Here is a 14690-nt window from a genome sequence, read left to right on the forward strand (position 1 = left end):
AGAACTGTTTTGCTCCTGTTCTCTCTCTTGTTGTGCCGCCGTCTTCTCCACTGTTGGAACACCTTCACTGATCGGAGGATCCACCGGAGCAGCCATTGAACTGCTTGCGCCGCCGAACTCTACGATTCGAAGAGGCGTTGGGTTTTCCTCTTTATTGTGAATGTTAGCCATAGTTTTAAGAAAGGAAAAAGCTTTAGGATTGAATCTGGGTGTGAAAATTTGCAGGAATGTAGACTGTTATTGCCGAAAATTGCACAGAATGCGTTTAGGTATTGAAGATATCGATTTTTGCCTTAATTGGTTTCGATTAAGCGATTTGAATGCGTGGGACTCTTTTTCAAATTTTAAATTTTAAAAACTATCATTAATTATGATTTTGTCCTTATATGTTTTAATCTTTTCATTTTAACCTATTTTACATGTTTAATGGATCCTAACTGTGCCACGTCAGCTTCTCTAAATTAAAAAAAAAAAAATGAAAAACAGTTTCAAGGCCATTTTCTTAAATCGAAACTTGGGATGGTCGGTCAGCTAAATTTTCTCCAGAGAATTGGTGGTCAGCAACAACTGCTACAGGTGGGTTGAGTAGGATGACATTTGAAGCTGTGAAGAGACAAGGTAAAGAGGAAGGCTGAAGGTGGTGTTGGCGTTGCAAGGTGGGTTATGTGAGCAGTGTTGATCGGTTGGAAATCAGTGAAAATGGAGTAGGGTAAGTAAGTGTTTAGGCAGTGTCTACAGCTTTGGAAATAGTAGATGGGCATCAAAAGCGACCGAAAAATGGCTGGGGGCTGATCTGGGATGGATTTCAGTTGCAGCGACTACACCCAAACCCCATTACCTCAACTAAACTACACCCGACTTCCATCATGCACCCATCGGCCACCATCCCACCACCACAATACCTCGATCCCAACCCATCCCACCTATGCCTCCACTGTCCTCCCACCATGAATCTTCTCACACAAAATCGTCGATGATCTCAACGATCTCTACCTCTTCCGCAACGTCGTCACCGTCTAACCCATACCCTACCTTCACCATGCACCCATTGACCACCATCCCACCACCACTGTACCTCGATCGCAACCCATCTCCATCGCACTCACACCAGAGCCTACCCCTACACCATCATCACATCAGCCACACAAACCAAAATCGCTTCTAACACCCAAAAATCGTAGCTCACTTCCACAGTAGCCCACCCGCCGCCTATACCCAACCTTATCCCACGACCAGCACTGCACATCATCTTTCCATCATGAGCTATTATGAAAGTTAGAGGTAATCACGAAGATAAGCCCACGAAATTGGAGTTACGAAGACAGGCTACGACAGCACGAACGATCGCGAAGTATCGTAAAAATGAGCCTGCAAAATGGTAGTCAGGCGATCGATCGACCACTAGAGGACAACAGCGCTGACGACTTCAACTGTGACGATCATAAGTGGCGATTGCAAATGCGCCTTTGCGGTTGCAAGCGGTGCAATGCAATTACAGGTGAAACAGGTAAAGATACGATTGGCGCAGGTGGTGATGACTACAGTTGAAATAGGTAAAGACATGGGAAGGTGATGGCTGCAGTTGGATGCCGGAAAAGTAGCGAAACCCACCGATGGTGGTGCCGACTGCAATGAAGAAGTTGCGGCCTAGTGCGATTCAGTCGGAATCGCACTCGACTAGGTACGATTCAGGCCAAATCGCACCTAGCTGGGTGCGATTCCGGCCGAATCGCATCTGACCAATCGCACCAGATTTTGGGGTGGAAGGGTCGGGAAGAAAGGGAAAAGGGTTTGAATTTTTTTTTTTTTTTTTTAAGTTTATCTATATGGGATAAGCTAACATAATTATCTTTTGACTTTGTTTTGAATGTACCATTATGTCATTCCCTAGTTAAAGTTAATCGTCCGTGGATTGGGAAAGTGTCCTTAGGCCAGTACTTGGGTGGAAAATGCGTTTACTCCATTTCAAAAGCAAAATTACATAAATATTTTGGTAACAGCGTAACACTAATATAAAAAAAAAAAAGAAAAAAAGATTTAATGTATTAATATTATCAAAATTTATCTTTTAGTTGTCTTTATGCCCTTAAAGACAATAACGTTTCTCCGAAATAAGAAGTTGAATTCTTCATGTTATAAAGACCAGCGGGTGGCAGGTATATACACATATTCCCTCATTAATTTTAAATAACGTCATCGAATTAAGTTATATAATTCTTTTGTTATTTACGGATAATATAGTGGTACATTTAAATGTCCTCGTCTATATGACCACAAACACCAATGAGAGACAAAAATAAAGTGGTATCGCATATCGTTTATACTACTTTGTTTGATAATGCTACATCAATTAATATTCAATTCATTTGAATAAAATATATAACTTTGGAAAACAAAAGAAAAAACTCAATGGCTATTAGTTAAACCAAGTTAGTTAGCTCTCTATTTTAAAATAAAAGTAATACTATATATACAAATAAATCTTATAAAGATTTTTATACAGAGTAATGCGGTAGAAAATGAATGAAATAGTGAATATTCACTATTTCATTCATTTTCTGTCACATTATTTTATAAAAATTCTTTGTACATATAAAATTATTGTTAAAATAAACTATCTTTATTTGTGTCTTCAATTTAACACCTTATAGGCTAATTTAAAGAGGATCATGATCAGAGATGGGAGCTAAATAATTTGGCTGATTGGATATCTTGCAGTTGTGGAAGAGATCTTAAAGATCAAATGCTGTCACATTAAAATGGACATAACGAACTTTAAAGAGAACTCATTAATTATTATATCAAGAACTAAAACAGCTGCTCCAGAATTTATTTTTATTTACTCTTTTGCAAATTATATATAATTGATATAATAAAGCTCTTTTAAAAGAAATACCATGAAACCATGGAAAAGGGGAAGCATTCTCCATGCCTTAAGATCTGCTAACTTAATGTGAGCACAAACTGTGTCTGGGATCTGCTAACTTAATTAATAATTAACAATAATTATACAGATTACATACAGACAGATACATGAGTGTGAAAAATATACAAGAAACCATTACCTAATGTGTTAGCTTTCTAAATTTGGCTTAAACAAATGTTAATGCCAATAATCATCTGGGTTTGGTACTCAGTTAATGATTTTAAATAAACCACGAAAAGAGCTTGAGATAAAGTGGGGTTACAAGAATCTAATACACCAACGACTTAAATTTGGCTTTTAAGCAACCATATAGCCTTTTTATTTGCGATTAAAATATGTTAAAAGTTAAAGATACAGAAACGAATGGTCTACTGATTCATTGAATACATAACATTAGCTGAGAGTACTAATTTCTACTAGTTTATCTCTCTTATGAATCTTATTAAATGATGATTTATCAGCGCGGTTAGATAATATTATACTAGGAAAAAATAAAACCTCAAACCTTTATGTATTTGGAAAGAATGGTAAAATTTTATCTTTTATTGTTTAATTACACTATTTAATAGGAGTTTAGATTTTGAAAACTTTAACATTTACTTGTGTCAAAATCTTAGGTTTACATATTGTTATGGATTTGGAGTTTCACATCATAAAGGCTAACCTATTAGGTGGATAGACTTCCCCCTTCTAAACCCCAAACCCCCATTTCCCTTTCCTATGTAGGATATGTGACATTCTCCCCATCTCAATCTTGTGATGCCCTCATCACATGTGAGGCCCCTTGCCTATCCATCCACCTCATCTTTGAGTAGACCCACAATCATATATTAATGCTCCTTTGCATGGACGCTTGGCAAGACACTGAAAGACAGAACAAGGTCGGCTCTGATACCATTGTCATGGACAGAGAATTTCACACCCAAAAGGCTAACCTATTAGGTGGAGGACTTCCCCCTATAAACCCAAGTCGCCCCCATTTCCCTTCCGATGTGGGATATGTATGCTACAAACACATATCTTATCTTTAATTCTTAATGATTTTCATCTTCTTTCTTTATTTTTTTTTTTTCTTTTCAGATTTAATTTTTTCATTACACAATGTTAAAGATAGAATGGCATGAAACACATCCTTGGATAGAATGGCATGAAACACATCCTCGATCGATAAATATAGCTGTGTCATTTGTACGTAATTGAGACTTAAGAGATGACGAAAAGACAAGCTTTTGCCTCTATAAATAGTCATGTGGCCAGGCCTTTCCGCAAGACAAATACAAAACTTATTGATAGCTCAATAACCAATCCCATAAGAATAATGGCTTCCCCCCAAAACTCTAAATCTGAAAGCCAGATTTTGGCAGAGATCATCATAGCCCGCATTACCCGAATCCATGCCAGCATATCCAAAATCGACTCTTTGAGGCCTTCAAGATTAGTCAACGATCTCTTCACCCATCTTGTGAAATTATGTACCCTCCCTTTATCCATAGACGTTAAGGCCTTACCCAAAGAAGTTCAAAGCATGGGAGAAAGTCTCATAGTTCTATGTGGCCGTGCTGAAATTTTTTTGGAGCTAGACTTCGCAACATTTTTAAATAAAATCCCACAACCCCTAAACAATCTTATTCTCTTCCCCTATAATGGAAATTACATTAAGCTAGCCAATTTAGTAAACAGAGTCCTCAAAGATCATGGCGTGGAACAACCCACGAAGGTTGCCTTCGTGGGTTCTGGTCCAATGCCTCTTACTTCTATTATTTTGGCTACACATCACATGAAGTCCACTCACTTCGACAATTTTGATATTGATGAGGCAGCCAATGATGTGGCTCGCAGAATAGTTGCTACCGATGCTGAGCTCGAGAAGAGGATGAAGTTTCTGACTTGTGACATAATGGAAGTGAAAGAGAAGCTAGGGGAATATGATTGTATACTTTTGGCCGCTCTTACAGGGATGACTAAAGAGGAGAAAGTAAAGATTCTTGAGCACATTAAGAAGTATATGAAGAATGGAGGAGTTTTGCTCGTGAGAAGTGCAAAAGGGGCCAAGGCATTTTTGTATCTTGTTGTGGAGGAGGATGATTTGTTGGATTTTGAGGTTCTCTCAATCTTCTATCCCATTAATGATGTGATCAACTCTGTTGTTCTCGTTCGCAAGGCTATCTGTTAGTCAGTAGGTCAATGAAATATGAATGTGATGCTAGATAGTGTTCCCTTATTAATTATTGGAGACTATTATTTATCTAAGATCACTTAAATAGATGATGTAAAATATTTTTAGTGGGTCGCTTCTGCTTTTCCAGATGCTAATTAAGTTACATGCTTTATGCCATAGGTAAGGAATTAAGTTAGCAATAGTGTTCTTTTAGATAGTATCCCTTTCGATTTTTTCTCCTATCTCGATTTGGAGATCCACTCATGAAACGGTAAGATGGGCTTTCGTACCTGACCAATTTTATTAAGCAAAAAAATTTAATATAAATAAATAAATAAAATGATTTAGGGACAACTTTTCATTTTCTTTATCTAATTACAGGATTTTTCTTCAAGTTATCTACTTGCACTACTTACAAAATTAGGACCTAAAAAAAATATCCTTCCGGACGAATGACATGCACCCACCATTAGTTTTCCATAAAGACAATTTGGTACTCAAAAAGTTTGGAAATGACAAACAACCACTTTCCATCAGGTTCTGTTCGAGGTTTCTGTCTGCTAAAGGATAATAGTGTTAGAAAAGACTAGAATACCCTTGAAAATTTGATATTATAGTTTTTTTTTATTAATTTATGGCAAGTCAACTTAGTCAATTACGTAAATACCTACATCATTTACATTAAATTACTAGTATGCTATCAAGATGTTATAGGTTAGTGAAATGACCAGTTTGTCCTTGTGAGTTTGTAAAAGCCGTAGGGCTGTTCAAATCCGGATATCCGATCCGAATAGGGCTTTTCCTGATCCGATCCGAATTTTCGGATCAGGCTATATATTGATCCGAATCCGATCCGATCCGATCCGAATTATGTGGATATCCGGTTTTACGGATATCCGATTATTCGGATCGGATAATCGGATATCCGAAATGTATCCGAATTTTAAGAGTCTTTTATTAAAATCAAATAATTCAATCTTTAAGGCTAATAATGCTCCAAAGCCATATTGCAAGGACATATGCAATCCGTCACCAGTTAGAATGTGTCACATTTCATAGGAACAACATCAAAGTGAACAATAATAATAATCTAAATGCAAGCAGTTTCAATGAACTACAAACATAAGCAACGCTGCAGCACAGAGGAAACCTAAAGAGCAGAAATGCTCCTGTGGCATTTACATCAAATTAGGGAAACACCTTAACTTAAATAAGGCCAAGCCTCTACACTCCAATCATCATGTTTGGACAATTGGACATATCATGCTAACAGTAAACCACACCATAATATGGCAATTTAAAAAGAAAAAGACAGCAAGCGAAAAACAAGGGGACTTTTTAAGTAAATGCTAGATTCACCATCAAGTCTTGTCCCTTGCCACCCAAACACGTAGCAAGACCAAGGTGCTCTAATTCATCACTGCACAAAAGGAAAAATATTATGTCAAACAGTGAAAAATAACAACAATAATTATTGCTTTGAAACGAGTATAACTCACCTCTGCATCCTCTGCCCCACCAACTTTGGTAGTGCCATTCACCCTCTGGGCATCTTCTGTTATAGTAACAAATAAGAGGAAATTAGACCGAAGATGCTGGAGAGTTGTAATGGAAAAAGAAAATAAGTCTAGAATTTATGCTTCTTTTATCATTCATCCCTGAAATTTAATTCAACCTATTAATATATAACGACAACATTATGTTAGCAACCTCCAAAATGCCCAACCAATATTAATGAATCCAAAACAACAAGTGTACAGCCAACAAATTCATACTCATAAAGGAAAACACTTCTATTTTTCTAATCAAACAAACCAACCCCACCAATTGGTTGGATTTTTCCACTTCAACAATCAACTCATTATACCATACAACATCAAATGCAGAAAGAACTTGAGCTGTTCAAAATAGGTTGCGAAGAGCATACGTGTAATACTACTCAATGACCGACTTAATAATTTGGCTAGCAGTTAGAAGTAGTAGAACGTCGTCCTGAAAAGGGTAGGTTGATCTTAACCATTTTGTAGACATAACTTATCACAAAATCAACCATATGCTGAAATTAACGTAATTGACAATTTGACATGCATAAATAAAACGTCCATGACGCTTCCAACTGAAAGGGATGGTCAAAATTTACTTCAGCCAGCGCCATGCATTGACAATATTCATCACTGTGGTGTTCAGATTACACAATCAAACCCAAATTAACCACAACAGTCGTTAGAAACACAAATCAAACAAACAAAATCAAACCAGTCACTAAGTTTGAATCAAATCCAGCCACAAACAATCTTTGGAATCACACATAAAACCAAACCCAATCGACACAGTTTGAATCAAACCCAGCCTCCATCAATATTGTAATAGGTTCAAAACGCAAATCAATAATTCAATACTAATGAACAATAGAAGTTTTGTAACTAGGACAAAGAGAGAAGGCACCATATTACGGTGCCATTAACATCAAACTCAAATCAACATCAAAACAAAAACACCCATCAAATTGTACCATTAACAAACCATCACCAACAATAATAAAGAAATAAGCACCACGAAATCGCACCAGGCTATTACGGTGTGGTGACAGTCGCACTAGGTTGTGACAACAATCGATTTGGGGCTTCAATCGTCAGAGAAACTGAGATCTGAGAGTGTTCGAGCGAGAGAGAGTGAGACACCAAGAGAGTTGGGAGTGTTCAAGCGAGAGAGAGTGAGACACCGAGAGAGTGGCTGACTGACTGTGTGTCTGTTTGTGCGTGTTCGAGCGAGAGAGTCAGAGAGTTGAGCGAGAGAGACAGAGTGAGATTGAGATGAGATCTGGTCTGACAGAGTGAAAGGTTGTGCGTGTTTGAGCAAGAGAGACAGTGAGAGACTGAGACGACAGACGAGATCTGGTTTGAGAGAGTGAAAGGCTGTGCGTGTTTGAGCGAGAGAGATAGTGAGAGACTGAGACGACAAACGAGATCTGGTCTGAGAGAGTGAGACTGTGACTTTGTGAGAGGCTATGCGACTGTGCGTGACTGCGTGTTCGTGACTTCGTGTTCGTCTGTTCGAGCAAGAGAAACAGAGAGTGAGAGAGACAGAGGGTTGACTTAATTGTGTTAGAGTTACTGAGTTAGACTGTTAGTGTTAATTTAATTTTTAAAACTCAAAACAACGTAGTTTTGCAAAATCCGGATCGGATACGGATATCCGATTTTTTAATAATCCTGATCCGGTATCCGATCTGAATATTTGGATTTTGCTAAATTCTGATCCGTATCCGATCCGAATTTTCGGATATCCGATTTTTCCGAAGCGGAGTGGATTAGGATCGAATATCGGATATCGGATTTTTTTGCACAGCCCTAGTAAAAGGTACTATTATTTGGGCTTTTAAAATATATATATATATCTTGGGCTTATGGATTTAAATCACTCATTTGAATTTAGGCCATTAAAATGCTGAATTATTATTTATATGAAATAATTAATTTATATATTAATTAATAATTAATTCAAATATAAAATAATAAAAAATAAAAAGCCCAAAATCTAACACACCCAGTCACCCCTAGTAACAATCGTTTCATTCTCTACATTGCCTCTTCTCTACCGATTCCTCACCCACACCGCCAGTCCTTTCTCCCTTGATCTTCCACAATCGTTGGTCCCCTTAGCCACCGTTACCCACCACCCAAACCAACAGTCACGCCCCTTTCTACATCCCCAATCCACAACCATTGTTCCATCTTCCATAATCGTCAATAATATCACCAAAATTTACAAGCATTTAATCACCAAAATCCATAACATCAACAATACAAAAATCCACAACACCACCAAAATCATAAGAAATCTAAATGAACAAAATAAACAAACCGAAGGAGAAGAATTTTCACAAAAAATGCACAACATTAACAAATCGAAATATGGCCAAAAATTGAAGTAATTATGTGAAGCTGGCCAATCTAGAATACACAATACTCTCTGACAATGGAGTGGTACAACCAAAGAAGGGAGCATTAATTTTTCTTTCTCCAAAAGTAATCATACATGAAATATTTTTAAACACACGATGAACTGACATGAAAAGGTTCAGGCATTCTTCATGCCTTGAAGACCTTTAACCAAAACTTCATTTCTTTTCCAGGTTTCTTGTTAGTGTGAACATGAAAAGAATATGGGATCTATTAACTTAATTATATCAACAGAGACACGTGGGTGTGCAAATGAAAGGATGAAGAAGAATCTTCTTCTACAAGCTCAAGAAAACTAATAAAGCAGAGAAAGAAAAACAGAGAGTACAAAAAACTGGAAACTGAAAATGATTCTATTCTAACTAACTAATACAAGATACACGTGATGAGCTTATAAGCAAGTATTGCATGACTAGAGTAAACGACATCGTTTTACAATTAGCTTTTCTCATTTAGCTAATTTCCACTTTTGTCCTCCATTCTATCATTCCCCCATAAACTAAACATTCTCTACTTCTTCTATACCATTCTTATCTTCGTATTCCCTCTTCATCATAACATTCTCTGCACTTTCTTCACAACTCATTTGCAATTCTTCACAAGACAAAAACTCCAGCAACAACGACAAAAACTCCAGCAAACAACAACTTTAACTGACTTCTTTCTCCAGCAACCAACAACTTTAACTGACTTCTTTCTTCATTAGTCTTTCTTTCCCACTGATTTGCATCTCTCAAATCTGTAGCAAACAACAGCTTTCCCTGACTTCTTTCTTCATTAGTCTTTCTCTCCCACTAATTCTACACCTTTTAATAACAAATCTGCAACTTTTAACTTTTCCCTTAGCGACTGAAATCTATGCCCAGACAAGGGTTTTGTTAGTATATCTGCCAGCTGATACTCAGTACCTACATACTGCACACTAATTCGTTTATTAGCAACCAACTCTTGGACGTAATGCACATCTATTTCAATGTGCTTCGTTCTTGTGTGGAAGACAGGGTTTGATGACAGAGCCCCTGCACTCATGTTGTCACACCACATTACAGGTGTGAGTGTGTTTTCAATTCCTAGTTTTGTAAACAAAATTTGAATCCAAACCATTTCAATGGCAGCTTGACACAAAGACCTATACTCTGCTTCAGTAGATGACAGGGAGACCACCTTTTGTTTTCTTGAACTCCACTGGATCAAATTTCCTCCCAGAAAAATTCCATACCCACTGGTTGATTTCCTATCGCTAGTGTCACTGGCCCAATCTGCATCAGCATAACCTTCAAGAATAAATCTTTTATCTCTAGTGAATAACAAGCCATGATGAATGGCCCCTTGAATGAACCGAAGTACTCTCTTACAGGTTGACCAGTGAGCAATCATAGGAGTCTGCAAAAACTGACTAAGTTTATTTATAGCAAATGCTATATCTGGTCTGGACAGGGTTAAGTACTGCAGGCTCCCCACAACCTTTCTATAAAGAGTAGGTTGATCAAATAATTCACCATCCTCTTTACTGAGTTTTGTTCCAAGAGCCATAGGGGTCTGATAAGGTTTTGAATCTGCCATGCCAGCTTTATTTAGCAGCTCATGAGCATACCTGGTTTGCGTTAAGAGCAGTGAGGACTCATTTCTAGTCACTTCAAAACTAAGAAAGTAGTTAAGAGACCCTAAGGTTTTGAGAGCAAATTGTTTATTCAAATCTGTCACAATTTGCTTAATAAGGTGATTATCATTCCCAGTGAGAAGGATATCATCTACATACACCAGCAAATAGATAACTTGAGCTTCTCTTTTGAAATAGAACAGACTAACATCAGCAGTAGAATTCTCAAAACCCCAAGATAGTAATACACTTTTCAACTTGTCAAACCAAGCTCTAGGAGCTTGTTTCAAGCCATACAAGGCTTTATGTAGCTTACAAACATGCTTTGGAAAATGTGGATCAGCAAAACCTTTGGGTTAATACATGTAAACAGTCTCAATTAACTCACCGTTAAGAAAGGCGTTGTTGATATCAATTTGCTGGGTATCCCATTGATGATGAACTGCCAAGGATAGCATGACTCTTATGGTGGCAGCTTTGATAACAGGTGAAAAAGTCTCAAAATAATCCAAGCCTGGTGTTTGTTGAAATCCCTTTGCGACAAGCCTTGCTTTATAGCTTTGCAAAGATCCATCAAAATTTAGTTTGGTTTTAAAAACCCATTTGTTGTTTATTATATTCATTCCAGGCATACAGGGCACCAACTCCTAAGTCTGATTGTTCATAAGCGTATTATATTTTGTCAACATTGCATCTTTCCATTCTGGTGTATTTAAGGCTTCAGTTGCAAATTTAGGTTCAACTAGAATGGTTTGACTTGATAAATAGGCACAAGGATTGGATGAATTCAGGTTGCTCTTGGACCTGGTCACCATTGGATGAGTATTCTGAGTATTTTGAGTTTGGAACTTAGGAAAACATAGATCAACTTCCAACTGAATTCCTGGATTTTTAGAAGGAGGTCTGTACTTTGTAGGAGTTGTGCATCTGTCAGGTGGTTGATCAACAGACTGATTTCTTTGTAACTTGGGGCCTAGAAGAGATACAACTGAAGGAGGTACTACAGGTGACATATTCTACTGAGTAGAGACTGGTTCACATGCAGTAGATTAAGTTCTTTGTATCCTGGAATCTGAGAGATGCACTGCAGTTGGTTCACATGCAGTAGGTTGAGTTCTTTGTAACCTGGGATCTGAGAGATGTACTGTAGCTAAAACATTTTGCTGAGCTGTAGATGTTGATGCAGCTGGATTCATATGATGGTGTAAAATGACCCCCACTGGTGATTGATAATCCGAAGCTTGGACTACACAAAACTCAGTTGAACTGGAATCTAGAAAATGCACTTCAGATGAAGTATTTTACTGAGCTGCAGGTACTGATGCATGTGAAACTGTATGATGATGTAGAGTTGACACCACTGGTGAATGAAAATCTGAAGTTGGGACTGCACCTGAAGCTGGAACTGCACAAAACTTAGTGGAACTTGTAGCTACTGGATTTGAAGAATAGATAGAGCAGTTTGGAAGCTGCCATGAACTTTGAAAGATGGGTGCATTAGTCGGTCCAACAACCTCACTATCCTCACATGAAACATTCTTGAAATCATTTTTAAATGGAAAATCATACTCATTGAACTTGGCTTGCTTGACAATATACAACTTACCGGATGAGGACATACACTTACAGCCTTTGTGAACTAGGCTATAACCCAGAAAAACACACTTCTCGGTATGATAACCAAAGTTTTGCTTCTGATATGGTATGATGAAAGGGTAGCAGCAGCAACCAAACACCTTTAGATCATTATAGTTTGGTTCTTCATCAAATAACATTTTAAATGGAATTGAATAATCAAGAGAGGCTGAGGGCTGTCCATTCAACAAGTAAACTACAGTACTAAAGGACTGCCACCAGAAATGAAGTGGCATAGCTGCATGTGCAAAAGAGATAGTCCAAACTCAGTAATGGCTCTATGTTTCCTTTCTACCCGACCATTTTGCTGGTGTAGATAAGGGCATGGATGTCTAAAGAATATGCCATGTTGGTCTAGATATTTGGAAAATATCCTAAACTCACCTCCCTAATCGGTTTGCAAACATTTAATCCTATGATTCAGCTGTTTTTCAACAAAACAATGAAACGTTGTAAAGATGGGAAATGCTTCAGATTTAGCTTTTAGTGGGTATATCCACAAATATGATATAATAGCGAAATCCTTCGGAGGATTTAACAAGGGCAGGTCCCCATAGGTCAGAGTAAACTAATTCAAGTGGAGCTTGTGAATGAGAATGAGATATAGGAAATTGTGCTTTTTGCATTTTACCATATTGACAAGCTTCACAAAAAGGTGTTTTATTGCCAAAATAACTGGATACATTCAGCTTATTCAACATAGTTTTTAAACTCTTTTCTTGAGGGTGTCCTAACCTAGCATGCCATAACAAGGTAGTACTGAGTTTTGCATCCAATATAGGATGGACAGAAGTACAATTATTGGCTACCAAAACAGAATTAAAACTAGAAGGTCCAGCTTGTGAAACTGAAACTTTATTTGCTACTGCATTAAGTGGAGAACAGAAATCTAGAACTGTAGATGAGGACATCATGGATGACATAGCTGCACCAAGAGATCCAGAAGATGGCAGAGACATATGCAACTGATACAGCCCATCTTTTAGGCTCCCTTGTAGAAGTATGTCTTTAGTTGTTTTGTCCTTTATAAAGCAATGTGCAGCATGAAATTCAACAATAACATTATTATCCTTTGTTATTTGTGAAATACTCAAGAGATTTTTGGCTATACTAGGAACACACATCATATTTCTCAAACTCAACACCTTAGAAGAGAAATCAGAACGTATAAAGTTAATACATGTGCGTGTAATAGGGACTGTATGTCCATTACCAACCTGAACCTGAGTATCTCCTTGATAGGCTGATGGAAGAAGCATGTTCTGAGGATCTACCATCATATGATTTGTAGCTCCAGAGTCTACAAACCAAGTCTGATCATTTAAGGTGTGAGTAGTGGCAGATGCAAAGGAGGATCCTTGGTCAGGTAGGCCTGTGACTGCTGGATTAGAGTTTACTCTGTCACCGGTAAATGGAGTTGTCAGGGATGATTGAGGCATATGGAGTTGTTGTGATAGAGGTGAAACATACTATGGAAAAGCAACACTGACTGAAGTATAAGATGATTGAAACTGAGGAGTGTTTGATTGAGGTGGTTGGGTTCGAAAGTTAGATGTAGATCTTTGGTTAAACTGAGGAGGCATGACTCTTGCTGCCATTAATGCTTGGGTCGAAGCATCAGTATAACTAGGAATTGTGGTGTTGGTTGGGTTAATAGGAAGTGAGCCAGCAATACTCTGATATTCATGATTAAACCGATGGTAGCAGTGAAGAGCAGAATGGCCAGTCTTCCCACATACTTGGCAAATTAGTTTAGGATGGAAATAGCCTCGACCTCTGCCTCGTCCTCTTTGCATGTTAGGGCCAAACATCATCATTCCAAAATACTGAGAAAATCCACCATTAGGAGAACCATTCTTTGGAGTCAAGTACTGAGAATGAGCATACTGAGAAGGATGTCGATATTCATGTGGAAATATATTTCCACCATCAGGATGGCCAATCTGTGAGGTCAAGTACTGAGTAGGAGGATAGGCAGGTTGAACACTTGAATTCTCAAGATGTGATGATGCATTTACTGGTACAAATGTTGTTATATTCCCATTCTTGAACTGAAACTTACATTGACAGCAGTTTCACTCTATTTTGTAGCAAGTAATGCTAAAGCTAAGTGATCAGAAAGATTAGAGTACACATTATGTTGTCTTTCAAGTTGGATTTCATGTTTATGAAGAAGAAATTGAGCTTCCCGTAGAGTAACTTGACTACTTGTGGCAGTTAAGTTGGCTACAACAGTATCATACTTAGGTCCTAGTCCGTCTAGTATGTACAATAACAATTCTTCATCACTAATTAAGACTCCACTAGCTACTAACTTATCACCTAGTTCCTTCATTTTCAATACATACTCATTCATAGTAAGTGCATCCTTCTTAGTACTTTGTAAAAGACTTCTCAAATGTAAAGTTT

General features: G+C 37.7%; 1 protein-coding gene across 1 annotated transcript; it reads left to right on the forward strand.

Moving 5' to 3' along the window:
• Positions 1-4214: 4214 nt before the first annotated feature.
• Positions 4215-5187, forward strand: LOC116115971 (nicotianamine synthase-like). The gene has a single exon (XM_031402093.1). The coding sequence runs from the start codon at positions 4245-4247 to the stop codon at positions 5097-5099; it is 855 nt and encodes a 284-aa protein (XP_031257953.1). The 5' UTR covers positions 4215-4244; the 3' UTR covers positions 5100-5187.
• Positions 5188-14690: the final 9503 nt, after the last annotated feature.

The sequence above is a fragment of the Pistacia vera genome, unplaced genomic scaffold, assembly GCF_008641045.1.
Source record: "Pistacia vera cultivar Batoury unplaced genomic scaffold, PisVer_v2 Contig758, whole genome shotgun sequence".
NCBI lineage: Eukaryota > Viridiplantae > Streptophyta > Magnoliopsida > Sapindales > Anacardiaceae > Pistacia > Pistacia vera.

Bases quoted from the DNA above. Each gene is read 5' to 3' on its own strand.
- LOC116115971 (XM_031402093.1), top strand. From the start codon at position 4,245: ATGGCTTCCCCCCAAAACTCTAAATCTGAAAGCCAGATTTTGGCAGAG.